The sequence below is a fragment of the Chrysemys picta genome, chromosome 17, assembly GCF_011386835.1.
Source record: "Chrysemys picta bellii isolate R12L10 chromosome 17, ASM1138683v2, whole genome shotgun sequence".
Classification (NCBI taxonomy): domain Eukaryota; kingdom Metazoa; phylum Chordata; order Testudines; family Emydidae; genus Chrysemys; species Chrysemys picta.
Window position 1 is genome coordinate 8,806,201 of NC_088807.1, and position 17,849 is coordinate 8,824,049.

General features: G+C 49.4%; 1 protein-coding gene across 1 annotated transcript in view; it reads left to right on the top strand.

Annotated features, from left to right (window-relative positions):
- LOC122173729 (deleted in malignant brain tumors 1 protein-like) overlaps positions 1–17,849 on the top strand; it is a 142,568-nt gene that overhangs the window by 101,426 nt on the left and 23,293 nt on the right. The window contains exons 16-17 of the mRNA XM_065570733.1: positions 8,009–8,338; positions 14,147–14,476. Coding sequence (XP_065426805.1) covers positions 8,009–8,338; positions 14,147–14,476 — 660 coding nt within the window. The remainder of the gene's footprint in view (positions 1–8,008; positions 8,339–14,146; positions 14,477–17,849) is intronic.

A 17,849-nucleotide genomic window follows, 5' to 3' on the forward strand; every position in this document is an offset into this window, starting at 1 on the left:
AATAATAGAATACAATTTATTTCATTTTTGGGGATCTTTTCTACATTTTCAAATATATTGATTTCAATTAGAAAAGAGAATTAAAACTGTACAGTGCTCACTTCATATTTATTTTTAAGTACAAATATTTGCACTATAAAAAAGAAACAGAAGAAATGGTATTTTCAGTTCACCTCCTACAAGTACTCTAGTGCAATCTCTTTATCAGGAATGTTGAACTTACAAATGTTGAATGATTTACAAGTAATAACTGCAATCAAAAATAAAACAATGTAAAATTTTAGAATATACAAGTCCACTCAATCCTACAGCTTATTCATACAGTCACTCAGACAAACAAGTTTGTAAACAAGATGAAAGCACCATTATCTCCTGCAAAGGTAAACAATGTTACCGGAAAGTGAGAACAGGAAATCACATGGCACTGTTTAAGCTGGTGTAGCAAAATATTTATATGCCAAATGCGCTAAATATTCATATGTCCCTTCATTCTTCAACTACCATTCCAGAGAAAATACGTCCATGCTGATGATGGGTTCTGCTCAATAACGATCCAAACCAGTGCAGACCGACAAATGTTCATTTTCATCATCTGAGGGCTGGTCCACACTAAGCCCCCAGTTCGAACTAAGATACGCAACTTCAGCTACGTGAATAACGTAGCTGAAGGCAAAGTATCTTAGTTTAAACGTAAAGGTACTTACCGCGGGTCCACACACGGCAGGCAGGCTCCCCCGTCGACTCCGCCTACTCCTCTCGCGGAGCAGAATTACCGGCGTCGAGGGTGAGCACTTCTGGGATCGATTTATCACGTCTAGACAAGATGTGATAAATCGATCCCAGAAGATCGATTACTTGCTGCCGAACCAGCGGGTAAGTACAGACATACCCTGAGTCAGATGCCACCAACAGAAGGATGATTTTCTTTTTTGGTGGTTCAGGTTCTGTAGTTTCTGCATTGGAGTTTTGCTCTTTTAAGACTTCTGAAAACATGCTCCACACCTCATCCCTCTCTGATTTTGGAAGGCATTTCAGATTCTTAAATCTTGGGTCGAGTGCTGTAGCTAGCTTTAGAAATTTCCAATTGGTACTGTAATGTTCCCCTCTGGTGTTATCTGGACTGGTAATCTGCTAGGTCACTCCAATCCTTGACTCTGGGAGCCAGCCTTACCCTGCTCTGCTGTGAGAACCCCCACTCCCAGGCTGTTCATACACAGCCTCTGACATGTAAGCTGCTCCTTGGATTGTACAACCAAATGACACTAGCCAATATCGCCGGTCCCAGACACAACCCTAAGAACTTCTGTTTTGCAGTGTCCAGTAATCCCCGCTGGATGCTGCAAGCTTATATAAATTCATCAATTTAACAAAGAAATTGATATGTACCAGGCCTGTTATCCCAAGGGGAGTCTCTGACATGCTTCAAACCAATCACACTGCTTCAGGTAGAAGAAACAAACTGAGTTATTAACTATGAAGATAGATTTTAAGTGATTATAAGTCAAAGCATAACAAGTCGGATTTTGTCAAATGAAATAAAAGCAAAACACATTCTAAGCTGATCTTAACACTTTTAATGCCCTTTCAAACTTAGATACTTCTTACGACGGGCGTGCTGGTTGCTCTTCAGACAGGCTCTCCCCTTTGATCAGCGCTTCAGTCGCTTGGTGTGGTGTCTTTAGATGTAGGTGGAAAAGAGAGGAAGAGCTTGGCAAACATTTCTCTCTTTTATTATGTTCTTTCTTCCCTCTTTTCTTTGCCCCACCCTCTTCAGGATCAGGTGAGCAGTACCTCACCGCAGTCCCAAACTGACCAAGGGAAGGGGGGTGACTCACTGGAAAGTGCAACAGATCCTTTTGTTGCTGCCTAAGCCAGCATTCTTAGTTCCTGTGAGGCTGGGTTGGGTTTGTCCCATAAATGCCTTGATGAGGTGTGAACTATCCTTCTGCTCTTAGAGAGTTTTTCCCTGGGCTTATGTTAAACCATGAGGATACATTTTCAGCCTCATAACTATATACATGAAATTATAACCTGTAACATTATTATAACATTACTGCAACAACAATTACTATAACATCACTATAACAACAAAGCTCAGTGCATCATGAGCTTCCTGAAGACACACAACATGACAAACTTTGTATTGGATACCACACAATCATTTTATAAGGATGAACATAGGGGTGCTGGGTGATTTCCCGAGGTACAGAGGGTCACAGGTGCCTTCTTTACCTTTTGTGAAATTTGCAGTGAAAGTGTTCTTAAAATGAACAACATTTTCTGAGTCATCCTCCGAGACTACTGTAACGTGAAAGATATGGCAGAATGCAGGTAAAATACATAGCAGGAGATACAGAATTCTCTCTCAAGGATTTCAGTCACAATTAAATTAACGCATTGCTTTTTTTAACGAGCATCACCAGCATGGTAGCATGTCATCTGGAATGGTGGCCGAAGCATGTAGGGGCATGTGAATGTTTAGCATACCTGGCATGTAAATACCTTGAAAAGCCACCTACAAAAGTGCCATGCGAATGCCTCTTCTCACTTTTGGGTGACATTGCAAATAAGAAACAGGCAGCATAATCTTCCGTAAATGTAAACTTGTTTGACTGAGGGATTCGCTGAATGAGAAGTAAGATTGAGAGGATGTGTAGGCTCTAAGTTTTCCATTGTTGGGGTTTTTTTGAGTGTAGTTATGTAACAAAAAAAATCAACATTTGTAAGTTGCACTTTCACAATAAAGAGATTGCACCACAGAACTTGTATGAGGTGAACTGCAAAATACTATTCCTTTTACCATTTTTACAGTGAAAATATTTCTAATCCAAAATATAGTAAAAACTGGTTTTTTTTCAGCACTTCACCAACAGGAAAGCTCTATAAATTGGCATTTCGGATCTTCATTGAAATGCCCATTTATAATCTGTGGCTGGCAGGGTGCTGGGGCACAGAAGGGGGTTTGAAGCGCGGGCTCTGGGAGAGACTTGAGGTGTGGGAGGGGTCTTGGTATGTGGTAGAAGGTGCTGGGTGTAAGATCCAGGGGCCTCTCACCTTGAATGGCTCCCCGTAAGCGGAGACCTGTCCCAGGCTCTGGCTACTCCTAAGTGGAGGCTCGTCAGGTGGCTCTCTATTCTGCCTGCCCCCTGTGCCAGCTGCACAGCTCCCATTGGTTGGGAACCACGGGCAATGGGAGCTGCGGGGGCAGTGCCTGCCAGTGGAAGGAGTGCGCCAACCCGCCTGCCATGCCTGCACCTAGGATCAGCTGGGACTAGTTGCTGCTTCCGGGGAACTGCCTGAGGTCACCCTGGATCCAGCACCCTGCACCTGTTACCGCGCCCCAACTGCCTACCCTGAGCCCCCTCCTGCACCCAAACTTCCTCCCCCTTAGTTAACTATCATTTTTCGTTTACCGCCATCCCCCATTCCCCCAACATACCAGATAAAACAACTTAAAGTGTAATAATATCAAGTGAAAACTGTACACATTGTATTCTGTGTTGTAACTAAAATCAATATATTTGAAAATATAGAAAAGCATGCAAAATATTTAATAAATTTAATTTGATATTCTATTTCACAGTGTGATTAAAACTGCGATTAATCGTGATTAATTTTTTTAATCATTATTTTTTTTTAAAAAAACAACAGAGGGTCCTGTGGCACCTTTGAGACTAACAGAAGTACTGGGAGCATAAGCTTTCGTGGGTAAGAACCTCACTTCTTCAGATGCCTTCTTCGGCATCTGAAGAAGTGAGGTTCTTACCCACGAAAGCTTATGCTCCCAGTACTTCTGTTAGTCTCTAAGGCCTTGGCTACACTTACCCGCAAGTTCGACGGCTGGAAATCGAACTTCTGGGTCGACGGGGGAGCCTGCCTGCCGAGTGTGGACCAAGGTAAGTTCGAACTAATTCGAACTAAGGTACTTCGAACTTCAGCTACGTTATTCACGTAGCTGAAGTTGCGTACCTTAGTTCGAATTAGGGGGGTAGTGTAGACCAAGCCTAAGGCCTTGGCTACACTTACCCGCAAGTTCGACGGCTGGAAATCGAACTTCTGGGTTCGACTTATCGCGTCTAGTCTGGACGCGATAAGTCGAACCCGGAAGTGCTCGCCGTCGACTGCGGTACTCCAGCTCGCCGAGAGGAGTACCGCGGAGTCGACGGGGGAGCCTGCCTGCCGAGTGTGGACCAAGGTAAGTTCGAACTTCAGCTACGTTATTCACGTAGCTGAAGTTGCGTACCTTAGTTCGAATTAGGGGGGTAGTGTAGACCAAGCCAAAGGTGCCACAGGACCCTCTGTTGATTTTTTTTTTAGTTAACTGTGATTAATTGACAGGGAGTGAACCACTAACAGGCTGTTGCAGAGGCTGTTCAGACCTGTCAGTGGGAGGCACTATGTCCTTCTTTGAGTGATTGCTCATGTGCATTCCAATAGGTGTGTACGCGCCATGTGCATGATCATCAGAAGGTTTTTCCCAGCGGTACCCATCGGGTCGGCCGTGGAGACCCCTGGAGTGGCGCCTTCATGGAGGTGTATATAGGTCCCTGCCGACCCGCTGCCTGCTCAGTTCCTTCTTACTGCCAGTGATGGTCATTAGAGCAGCTGAGTCTCTTGCATTCGCAAGTGCCTACCTAATGGTTCCCTTTTCTTAGTTGTAGATAGTTAATAGTTAGTTATGTAGTAGTTTCTAGTAAGTTGGGCTTACTTTGGGGGGCTTTCTCCACACCCCAGTTTCCCCAGGCACCTGGGCATGCCTCGGTCACAGGAGTTTAAGGTGTGCGAGAGGTGTGCGAAACCTATGCCCACATGCAATCCGCACATTCCTTGTCTCAAGTGCCTAGGAGACGGTATCAGACAGACAAGTGCCCAATTTGCTGGAGTTTTAGATCCAGGACTAAGAGAGAGGGACTATCATTAAAAGCTACTTCTGATGGAGTCAGCTCTCCGCACCCAGCCAGCACAGGAAATGGCACCGGCATCATCGGTGCACAGCCTTCCGGCCTTGATGCGGGATGTCCCAGCACCAGGAAAGGACTACTCCAAGGAGCACGGACACTGCTGCCCTGCTCGTAAGGCCAGTGCTACCCGGCGGCACTGCTCACAGTACCCGGTGCTGCATAAGAAAAAGAAGGCGGACAGGGTTCGTTCCTCCATCAAAAATCCGCGAGGGGATTCCAGCAGAGTGCGTCTTGCAGCAGGAAACCCACGGTCTGGATCTGAAGGCCCGTTACTGTTGACTCCAGCCCCAACTGGAGGCCCATCTAGTACGGTGCTGGTGGACTCCCCTCCACACCGGACACCTATGAGGCAGCGTGGGACCTTACTGCCATTATGGCGCAGACCCTCGCCTCGCAGGTGTGAGCTCCGGCACCGCAAGCTCAGGCACCATAAGTGGCACCGATGATGGCACCGGCTGCAGCATCTATGGCAGCGCCGCATATGGCTCCAGCACCCTTTGTGGCACCGATGGTGGCATTGCCCCTAGTTCATCATTACGGCAAGCCCATGATGTTATGGCACCGCTCACCATCACCTTGGTGCTGCTCCACGACACTGTGGGGCTCCGCCCTCCTGTGGTCAGGCACAGAGTACTCATCTGAGTCAGACGCTGAGTCTTCTGTCTCTCAAAGCAGCCAGTACTGCTCCTGCTCCCAGCCCCAGTCCTGGCACTGCAGAGATGTGGACTCATCGGCACTGGCAGTCTCCTGGCCCCTCCAATGGCAAGGCCCAGTACAATGGCCCTTTTGCACTCCTTCGACCTATCATCAGACTCAGGGTCAGGGCTCCAGGGCCGCATTGGTGGCATTTGCACCCCGTTCTGTCCCTGTGGCGGGGTGACGTCTCACCGGTGCGGCGCCGCCTGCTGGTTTTCCAGGGAATTAGCTCTTTTCCAGCTCTTTAGCGCCCTCTGCTGGCTCAGGTCTCTCCTGCCGCTGGCCCCCGTGTCCCTCCTGGATCCCGGTGCCCTTTGCCCAGGGGTTCTGCCCACCTCAGTGCCCCCTCACTCTGGGTCTCCCCTCCCAGGGGAACCCCGAACCCGCTGTCCCCACCTTGACTCATTGGCTACTGCCAGTCATCATCTAGCCCCTATTCTCTGGGGCAGACCGCAGTCTGTAAACCACTCATCATCGGCAAGGGGGGTTAGACCTGCTGCCTCTGCCTTTATCTGGGATACCCCTCTGCAGCCCCAGTACCTTTTTGTGAGCCCTTAGCTTGGCCTGCAGCCTGGGACTTTGCTAGGCTGGAGCTCCCCAGCTCCCTCTGCCCTTCCCCGGTGCTTCTTCACCCTAGATACTCTTCTCAGCTTCCCAGGCAGTCAGGTCCTTCTCTCTCTGAGGCTAGAGAAAGTGTGTCTCTCTTCTGCTTCTGGCCCCAGCCTTCTTATAAGTCCATCTGGGCCCTGATTAAACTGACCACAGCTGTGGCTGCTTTCCCAATCAGCCCAGCTTTCTCCGCTGCAGCCCTCTCCAAGGCTCCTTTATTTCCTTCAGGCAGGAGTGGGGTAACAACTCCCGTACACCCCCGAGAAACGTCGGTGGCTCACCACACACCCAGGGCTGCTGAGGACCCCGAATGAGACAGGGACTCTGGGCCGTCATACTCAGGCACAGCACCCAAACCAGTGCCACTAGTTGTACTGCAGCCATGTCCAGTCATGGGGGAGGGGGAGAAAAAGGCACCTGACAAAGCCTCCAGAGAGCTAGTAGGGCAAGAAGACCCAGTCCCACAGGCCTTCTCCTTCTCCTTACTGGATGAGGCAGTGGCAGACACCACCATCACCCTTTGGTGTTGGACACTTGGGGACACCAGGACATTCTTAGGAGGGTGTCCCTAAACCTGAATCTCCAGCTAGAAGAGGTCACGGAGGAGTGGGACCCGATGGTGGACATCCTCTATGGTGGCCTTGCCCCTGATAAGAACGATCCAGAACACTCCTAGGGTGCTGTGGCAAACTAAAGCCTCAATACCACCCACCACTATAGGGGTGGAGAGAAGCTATTTTTTACCGCAGAAAGGGTACGAACACCCTTTCACCCACCCCCAACTGGTAGTCAATGCGGCAAATCATAAGGAGCGACAGGTGCAGCCAGGTCCCACCCCAAAGTTACGGGACACTAAGAAGCTGGACCTTTTCGGCTGAAAGGTCTACTCGACCGGGGGGCTCCAGCTTCAAGTGGCCAACCAGCAAGCGGTCCTCAGCCGCTTTCAATTCCTGGAACTCTTTGGCAAAATTCCAGGAGTTGCTTCTGGCTGACTCATGCAAGAAGTTTAGCGTTCTTCTCGAGGAGGGTAAAGTGGTCTTGAGAACCTCCCTCCAGGCTATGTTAGACGCGGAAGACTCGGCAGCTTGGACTATGGCCACCGCCATTACAAGGAGTTGAAGAATGTGGCTGCAGGTGGTGCACTCCACAAGAGTGCAGGCGTTGTCCTCAGCATTCCTAGCACAGGTCCCTATCCAGGAAATATGCAAGGCAGCAGCGTGGTCCTCTATCCACACCATCACGTCACACTACGCCATGACCCAACAGGCAAGGGACGATGTAGCCTTTGGCAGGGCAATCCTGCATTCCTCAAATAGGTGAATTCCAACCCCTCCCCCAGGGAAACTGCTTGGGAGTCACCTATTGGAATGCACATGAGCAATCACTTGAAGAAGAAAAACGGTTACTTACCTCTCGTAACTGTTGTTCTTTGAGATGTGTTGCTCATGTCCATTCCAAATGCCACCTGCCTCCCCTCTGTTGGAGTATTCCGGCAAGAAGGAACTGAGCAGGCAGCGGGTCGGCAGGTACCTATATACACCGCCATGAATGTGCCACTCCAGGGGTCTCCACAGCCCATCCGACTGGTACTGCTAGGGGAAAAAATCTTTTAGAATGGACATGAGCAACACATCTCGAAGAACAACAGATACGGGAGGTAGGTAACCATTTTTTCCACAGCAACACTAGTGCTCGGATGCACAGGAACCTCCTTTAGTGTTTATTCCCTTGGATGTTTGCAGACTCTGGCATCTCAGAAGTGGCTCAGCTCCAACTGGTGAATGGTCCAAGTCGCTGCGCTGGGAGGGTCGAGATGCTTCACAACCAAAAGTGGGGAACTGTGTGTGATGACAGCTGGGACTTACAGGATGCCAGAGTTGTGTGCAGGCAGCTGGGCTGTGGGACGGCGTTATCAGCCCCAGGAGGGGCTCGATTTGGGCAAGGATCTGACCGTATCTGGCTGGTTGACATCAACTGCACAGGGACAGAAGTTGCCCTCTCCGATTGCAGGGTTCAGCCTTGGGGAGAGAATAACTGTACCCACGGAGAAGATGCCGGTGTTGTGTGCTCAGGTAACCTTCATCTACCACCCTGCCTGTTGTAGGGTGGAGGGTTGTAAGCTCCTTACGGGGCATTGTCCCCTCAAAGCCAGTTCTGACCCAAGCATGGTGCTTGGGGTCTGTGCTTTAGGTTGCAATATGATGGTTCCACTAGGGAGGCTCTCCTCTCAGTCTGTGCTGTCCCTAATTCCCCTGTGCGGTTCTATAGGCCTATGCTACAGGGAGAGGTGTGAGGGCTCAGTAGGGGACGCTCACACTCTCCCTTTGATGTCAGTGCCGGCCCCACTACCCTAGTGCAGTGCTAGGGGTCCTGTGCTGCAGGTAGGGGGGTGTCAGTAGGGCGCTTTCTCCATTTGCTGTTGTGCTGGCCCTAATGCCCCAGTGCAGTACCATGGGCCCCTAGCATGTGGAAGCCTTGTCTGTGCCCACTGGGGGACAGCTCCCTGACTCGCTCAGCCACAGGCCACACAAGCCATGCCCTCTAGGCCTTGGGGAGGGAGGTGACCTCTTTCCAGGTTGGCAATAGGCACACTTCACCCCTCAATCCTCTGAACGTCCCCCTGTACCACCCAGTCCCTGTCTCGCTGGGCATTCATAGCAGTCACAGATCTACTGCTCCCAAAGGACCATGATCCCAAGGTGACCAGCTCCACCTCCCAACTCTTCTCTAATCAGCACACAGCTCTAGATCCCGTTATAGTCACATCAACGACAAGTGATTTCACAGAATGTAGAGATTTGAGGGGTACCAAGGAGAAGGGTTGGAAAGAAATGGTTCCATGGCCAGTAAAATCATACCACGTTAACTAGAGGCTAGAATCATTGAACAAGATACTTTTCTGTCTGGTAGAACAACACTCACCCCAAGGTACTTCCAGGGTTTTACTCCAGACTTGGCTGTGATCGCCTGTTCCTGAGACAAACACTATCAGCTGCCTTCTGGGTGAAAGCGAGCTCTTGTCCCCTTTTCTGTTTCTTTGTCGGTACAGACCATTGTCTCTTCCCAGAAGTGGTCTCTCTTTGGAGACTTGTGCTGAGGGTCCTTGGTCTTTGTAAATTCTGAGACCCCTACTGGGCCCAGACAGTGAATATAGCCTGTCTCCATGGCTGTGCTTTGTTCTATGTGCTGATTGACTCAGCCGAAGGTGATATTTTTCACTTGTAGGGGAGGGATATCTCAGTGGTTTGAGCATTGCTCTACTAACCCTAGAGTTGTGAGTTCAATCTTTGAGGGGGACCACTTAGGGATCAAAGGCCAAAATCAGTACTTGGTACTGCTAGTGAAGGTAGGGGATGGGACTGGACTGAATGATCTTTCAAAGTCCCTTCCAGTTCTAGAAGATAGGATATCTCTATTTATTTATAACAATTCTGGAGCATCATATTCTACATTTTATATCTCTCTTCAGCTATCTCCCATAGAAATATCTTGCTCCCATTAGGGCGATGAGTGGGCTGCTGGCTCTTTTTAGAGACCTCACATGCCACCTTTGGTGAGCTATTGTGCATATATCTCTCCCAGGGGATCCCCATATAACTCTAGGCATCCCTGTGCCCTCTGCCAGTTGGCGTCCACTTATCTTTGGGGCAGACTCCTCTGCCGCACAATGGGGACCTGGGTTACTGCAGCTTCCATTCGTTTCATTTGGTGTCAATGGAGCCTGCAGCCGCTCACTCAAATGAAAAATCCAGGGCCAATTTCTCAAGACTCCCTTTCCTAAGCACTGTGTTCTGGCAGATTTTCATTTCACAGAATTAGTCCTGAAGTTGTAACTTTCCCTAGAGCTGGACACAGGAGATGCAATTCTTCCTCACTTCCTGTCCTACACAGCCTACATATTAACCTGTCCTGTTTCTCAGCTGCCCTGTCCGACCACAGAACTGGCTGCAGGTCAGTGGGGGAATCTTCTTCTTTTGTGTACGTCACAAGTCGATATCTATGTAACCCTTCTGCCGGTGGCATCAGAAGGGACCAGGGCCAGATTCAATATCAGGTGTTCCTTTCCAGCAATATAACACAGATCCAGCTTGAGCACCCACCCAGTAACCTCGGACAATTACACACCACCCTCAGGGTGCTGCTATGAGGGAAAGGTTCCCCTCTTGCAACCACAGATTCTCAGTGAAGAAAAGGAACTTTTTAATAATGAGAAAAACGAGGAGCCCTTGTGCACCATAGAGACTAAGAAATTTATTTGGGCATAAGCTTTCGTGGGCTAACACGGGGGTTAGTGATAACGAGGCCAATTCAATCCAGGTGGAAGTGGCCAGTTACCAACAGTTGACAAGAAGTGGTGAATATCAACAGAGGTAGAATTAGTTTTTGTAGTGCTAATGAGACCAATTCAATCAGGATGGATGTCGCCTATTCCCAGCAATGTCCCTCTGCCATGTACATTGGCCAAACTGTACAGTCTCTACGCAAAAGAATAAACGGACACAAATTATACATCTAGACCTATAACATTCAAAAACCAGTAGGAGAGCACTTCAATCTCCCTAGACACTCAATAACAGACTTAAATGTGGCCATTCTTCAACAAAAAAACTTCAACAACACTTCAATGAGAAACTACAGAACTGGAATTAATTTTCAAACTGGACACCAACAAATTAGGCCTGAATAAAAACTGGGAGTGGCTGGGTCACTACAAAAAGTAATTTTCTCTCTGTTGATACTCACACCTTCTTCTCAACTCTTGGGAATTGGCCACTTCCCCCTTGATTGAATTGGCCTCGTTAGCACTGACCCTCCACTTGGTCAGGCAACTCCTATTTTTTCATGTGCTGTAATATATATACTGCCTAATGTATTTTTCACTCCATGCATCTGATAAAGTGGTATTAGCCCACGAAAGCTGATGCTCAAATAAATTTGTTACTCTCTAAGGTACCACAAGGACTCCTCATTGTTTTTGCTGATACAGACTAACACGGCTTCCACTCTGAAATGTTTAATGAAAGGAGGGAAGCCCCTGACATTAACTTGGGGAAACGCCACAAACAGGATTTTGTAAACATAAAACCGTGAGCAAAACACTTACCCCAGAGTATGTTGGGCAGTGTCTTTTGCTTCAGGTTCTTGAGTCCAGCAACTAAAAGTTTGTGTATGGTGCCCCTCCCTTCTCCCTCCATTGCACCCCACTCACAGTGGTTGCCCTTGGTTAGTGAAGACCCAGAGTTCAGAGGTGCACCTGTGTGAGTTCAGCTCCCACCATGAGGGCAGGGAGGAGAGCACCTGGTTCGCTTTGCTGTCTGGGTGCTTTCTCTGGTGGCAGCTGCACTGCAAGCCACTCACCACTCTGCTCCCTCTCACCTTCTGCTGTTCCCGGCCTCTTTACTGTGACCTCTGCAGGTCGCTCTCTTGAACCTCCACCCAGCTCTCAGTGACTGCCAGCTCTTAGTGGGAAACCTCAGTGCTGAAGCAGGCTGGACAGAAACACTGTCTCACAGAAGGTGATTTCAGCTCTAGTGATCACTTAAACCAGTGGTCCCCAATGCGGTGCCCGTGGATGCCATGGCCCATGCGGGGCATCTATGTGTGCCCGCCTACTGACAAGGGAGCGCCCCACCATCGGCATTTTGGTGGAGACGCCTCTTGATGATGCTGCTTCTTGGCGACATTTCAGTGGTGACGCTCCTTGGTGTTGCCACTTCTCAGCGGCATTTTGGCAGCTGCTTGTCCAGCGGCCATGCTCCACCGTGGCATTTCGGCCGCTACTCGTCTGGTGCCTGCCACACTGAAAGGTTGGGGACCACTGACTTAAACCAAAAAGACAGCCAATGGAGCATTCATTAACTCTTTGTCCCGAGGGCCACATCTGGGTGGCTCAGGTCAGGGGGTTGGCGTGTAGGAGGGGGTGCAGAGTGCGGGAGGTGGCTTAGAGTAGGAAGATGGGGTGCAGGAGGGGTGCGGGGTGTGGGATGGGGCTCAGGGAAGGGGGTTCGATGCAAGTGGGCTGTGGGGTTTGGCAGGGGGCTGAGGGCAGGGGTTGGGGTGCAGGAGGGCTGCAGGGTGCAGCAGGGGGCTCAGGGAAGGGGGTTGTACTGCAGGAGGCATGCTAGGTGCAGCAGGGTGTTGGGGTGCAGGCAGAGTGAGGTGGGGGTTCAGGGTGCGGGCTCCAGCTGGCAGCTGTTTACCTGGAGTGGTTCTGGGATGTCAGCGGCTCACACAAGGGCAGGCTCCCTGCTTGCCCTGGTTCTGTGCCGCGTCGCGCTGCTCCCGGAAGTGGCCGGCACCACGTCCCTGCGGCCCCTGGGGGAGGGCAGAGGGCTCCACGCGCTGCTCTTGCCTGCACGTACCTCCCCTGACTCTCCCATTGGCCGCGATTCCCCATTCCTGGGCAATGGGAGTTTTGGGGGGGCAGTTCTTACAGGCGAGGGGAGCACACAGAGCCCTCTGTCCCCCGACTCACCCCCAGGGGTCACAGGGAGGTGGTCCAGCCGGTTCCGGGAGTGGTGCGGGGCCAGTGGCGCCATGGGGGTAGCAATCCTATGGACCGGATCCAAAGCCCTGACAGGCTGGATCTGGCCCTCAGGCCATAGTTTCCCTACCCCTGCATTCAAATACTTCAATGAATTGTAACACAGAACCAGCCAACATAGCTCTGTGTGCTGGATACCGGGCAGAGTTGGTGTGTTCATTTAAATACAGTCTGGTCCTGAAGCCTTTTCCTGTCCTCATCTTATGACTAGCTGTCAGGGGAGAGCTCATTCCGGCCTTGCTTACCTCTAGCTAGTTCAGCCATCTAACTGTGCATCCTCAAGGTCCAGTCTTCTAATGGGGCTCTCCTCCACCACGTGGGACTGTCTGTATTGCTGCCCCACAGGCACACTGAGAAGATCAGGCTAAGCCACATTTCTGCATTGCAGCAATTCCTGTGGTCAGTACAGTGAGGGGCACATTAAGCCTATCCCAGGTTCTGCATCCCAGGTTGTAAATGGGCAGATACAAGTTAGGGCTTCTGAAAATCCATCAGTACGCCAGTCTCCATCCCAGAGTTGCTGCCCCTCTGTGAGGACACAGCTGTCAGCCCAGCTCTGCCATCATTCATCTGAGACTGGTACTGGACTGGCAGCACTAGACACAGGTGCAGCAATGGCTGCCACAAAACGATGTTGCCAAGTCAGTCGTGGCAAGTCAGCAGGAACCGCAGGGGCAGGTGTTTGCTTCAGGAGGGGGCCGATCTGCTTGTAGGAAGTGTGCATTGCCTCTGCACTGGTCGGAACCATTGTCAGCCTGGTGCGCAGCAGGTTCTTGCCAGCCGTCACTGCGCTCCAGGGAGTTGTCAGGGGGATGGACTCTGGTTGACGTTTTCAGGGAGCGATGGAGCCAACACATGTAAATTGGATGCTGATGTCAGGCTAAGGCAACCACTAATGACACGGGTGACTGTGTTCAGCTCCCAGTTACCAAGATGCTAATGTCAGCATCTGCCCCAAAGCACTGCACAGTGTCGCACTGGAGCGAATACCAGCACTAGGAGTGAGGGTGTAAATCTGATCCCCAGGAGGTTCTTGCCACCAGTGCGGGGGGTGATCTTTATAAGTGCTCTAATGGGAACAGTAGGTCAGACTGCCGTCCAGTCTGCCTAATTAGGTGACAGCCTAACTAGGTGAGAGCTGGCTGGGAGGGGAGTGGACGAATTTCAACATTGGCCACGTGATTAGTCTGGTCAGTGGTGAGGACCTCTTGACCGGCAGTTGCTTTGTGCAGAGACCAGTCGGATGCATCGGCAGGAGGCGCTACATTCCCCAGCGACACGAGAGATTAGTTGCACAGGAAACTCCCTGAGTGTTTATTCCCTTGGGTGTTCGCAGACGCTGGCATCTCAGAAGTGGCTCAGCTCCGACTGGTGAACAGCAGGAGTCACTGTGCTGGGAGGGTCGAGGTGCTTCACAACCAGAAGTGGGGAACTGTGTGTGATGATAGCTGGGACCTACAGGATGCTGGAGTCGTGTGCAGGCAACTGGGCTGTGGGACGGTGTTATCAATCCCAGGAGGTGCTCGATTTGGGCGAGGATCAGACCATATCTGGCTGGATGATGTCAACTGCACAGGGACAGAAGCTGCCCTCTCTGATTGCCGGGCGCAGTCTTGGGGAGTGAATAACTGTACCCATGGAGAAGCTGCCGGTGTTGTGTGCTCAGGTAACTTGCATCCATCACGTCACTGTGGGTGGTGCAGGGATCGGGCTGGGAAGCTTTCAGCACAGACCCAGCTCTCCTGTCTGAATCAGTGCTGACCCCAGTGCCTCAGCGTGGTGCTAAGGGCCTGTACTGAAGGGAGAAGGTTCGAGGTCACAGTAAGTGTTGTTCTTCCCATGGTGTCAGTGTTGACTCCATTTTTCCCACACAGTTCTACATGCCTGTACTGCAGGAAGCAAGATGGGGGTTCAGCAGGGGTCACTCTCCCCTCGCAGTCAGTGCTGGCCCCAGTGCCCCAGGACACCAATTAGGGCCTGCGCTTCAGGGAGCAGTACGTGTGCCTCCGTGAGTGACTCTCCCTGTCGCTGATCACTCTGATCCCCCTGTACCGCTTCAGCAGAATGGGACGCTGGGTAACCATAGATCCCATTTGTGGGATTTGGGGTTGAATGGATCTTGCAGCCAATCAGGGATCCCTTTATGAAGTGTGGGATTCCTACCCCTGTCATCTGGGTGATTTACATCTCAGCTAAGTAACCCTGAACCTGGAATATCCCCCACTGCTGTGACTGGACACAGGGTTCTTCCTCATAGCTTATGAGTTTCTGTGCCTTGTCTCTCATCTACCCTGTTCCACCCCACAGGTGACTGCATGGTAGTAGAGGGGAGTAGGGCTGTCAAGTTATTAAAAAAATTAATCATGATTAATTGCACATTTAATCACGTCTTTACACAATAACAGAATACCATTTATTTCAATTTTTTGGGATGTTTTCTACGTTTTCAAATATATTTATTTCAATTACAATACAGAATACAAACTGTACAGTGCTCACTTTATATTTATTTTTTATTACAAATATTTGCACAGTAAGAAAGGAACAAAAGAAATAGTATTTTCAATTAATCTCATACAAGTACTGTAGTGCAATCTCTTTATCAGGACAGTTGAACTTACAAATGTTGAATGGTTTACAAATAATAACTGCAATAAAAAAGAAAACAATGTAAAATATTAGATCCTACAAGTCCAATCAGTCCTACATCTCATTCAGACAGTCACTCAGACAGACAAGTTTGTTTACCTTTGCAGGAGATAATGCTGCTTGCTTCTTGATTACAATGTTACCTGAAAGTGAGAACAGGCATTCACATGGCACTGTTGTAGCTGGTGAAAAAAGAATCTTTATGTGCCAGATGTGGTAAAAATTCATATGTCCCTTCATGCTTGGACTACCATTCCAGAGGACATGTGTCCATGCTGATGATGGGTTCTGCCCGATAACGATCCAAAGTAGTGCAGACCAACAAATGTTCATTTTCATCATCTGAGTCAGATGCCACCAGCAGAAGGTTGATTTTCTTTTTTGGTGGTTCAGGTTCTGTAGTTTCCACATTGGAATGTTGCTCTTTTAAGACTTCTGAACGCATGCTCCACACCTCATCACTCTTAGATTTTGAAAGGTGCTTCAGATTCTTAAACCTTGGGTCGAGTGCTGTAGCTAGCTTTAGAAATCTCTCATTGGTACTATGATGTTCCCCACTGGTGTTAGCTGGACCGGTGATCTGCTAGGTCACTCCAATCCTTGACTCTGGAAGGTAGCCTTACCTTGCTCTGCTGTGAGAACCCCCACTCCTGGGCTGTTTCACACACAGCCTCTGACATGTAAGCTTCTCTTTGGATTGTGTAACCCAATGACACTAGCCAATATCATCGGTCCCAGACAAAACCCTAGGAACCCTTACAAACTAAGATTCTTCTTAACACCGGCTAGCTGGTTACTCTTCAGCCAGGCTCTCCCGTTTGATCAGTGCTTCAGTCGCTTGGTGTGTTGTCTGTAGTTGTAAATGGAAGAGAGAGGAAGAGTATGGCAAACATTTCTCCCTTTTATCAGAGTCAGGTGAGCATTACCTCATCGCAATCCCAAACTGACCAAAGGAAGGGGGGTGACTCACTCGAGAGTGCAACAGATCCTTTTGTTGCTGCCTAGGCCGGTACCCTTTGTTTCTGTGAGGCTTGGCTGGGTTTGTCCCATACATGCCTCGATGAGGTGTGAACTGCCCCTCTGCTCTTATAGAGTTTTTGCCTTGGATGTTTTAAGCCATGAGTATACATTTTCAGCCTCATAACTATATGCATGAAATTATAACCTATAACATTACTATAACATTACTGCAAGAGAAATTACTATAACATCACTATAACAACATGCGTCATGAGCCTTCCGAAGACACCCAATATGACAAACTTTGCATTGGATACCACACAAGCATTTTATAAGGATGAACATGGGGGTGCTGGGTGATTCCCGGAGGTACAGAGAGTCACAGGTACCTTCTTTGTGTTTTGTCAAATCTGTAGTGAAAGTGTTCTTCAAATGCATAACATGTACTGTCATCATCTGAGACTACTGTAACATGGAAGATATGGCAGAATGCAGGTAAAATACATAGCAGGAGACACACTATTCTCCCCCAAGGATTTCAGTCACAAATTAAATTAACACATTGCTTTTAACGAGCATCTTCAGCATGGTAGTATGTCGTCTGGAATGGTGGCCGAAGCATGAAGGAGCATGTGAATGTTTCGCATATCTGACACATAAATACCTTGCAATGCAACCTACAAAAGTGCCATGTGAATGCCTCTTCTCACTTTCGGGTGACACTGCAAATAAGAAGCAGGCAGCATTATCTCCCGTAAATGTAAAAAAACTTGTTTATCTGATCAATTGGCTGAACAAGAAGTAAGACTGAGAGGATGTGTAGTCTCTAAGTTTTCCTTTTTTTTTTCCTGAGTGCAGTTATGTAACAAAAAAAAATCTACATTTGTAAGTTGCACTTTCACAATAAAGAGATTGCACCACAGTACTTGTATGAGGTGAATTGCAAAATACTATTTCTTTTACCGTTTTTACAGTGCAAATATTTCTAATCCAAAATACAGTAAAAGCTGTTTTTTCCAGCACTTCACCAACCAGAAAGCTCTATAAATTGGCATTTCTGATCTTCATGGAAATGCTGGTTTATAGTCCGGTTGTTGCGGGGCTGGCAGGGTGTTGGGGTGCAGGAGGGGGTGTGGAGCACGACTCTGGGAGGGACTTTGGGGGTGGGAGGGGGCTTATTATGCGGGAAGGGTGCAGGGTGTAACATCGGGGGCTGCTCACTTCGCATGGCTCCCCAGAAGTGGCGAATTGTCCCAGGATTGGCTATTCCTAACCGGAGGCGCATCAGGCAGCTCGGCGTTCTGCCCTCCCACAGACTGGCTGCACAGCTCCTATTGGCTGGCAACCACAGCCAATAGGAGCTACGGGGGTGGCGCCTGCGGGTGGAGGGAGTGTGCCAAGCCACCTGCTGCGCCTCCACCTAGGAGCAG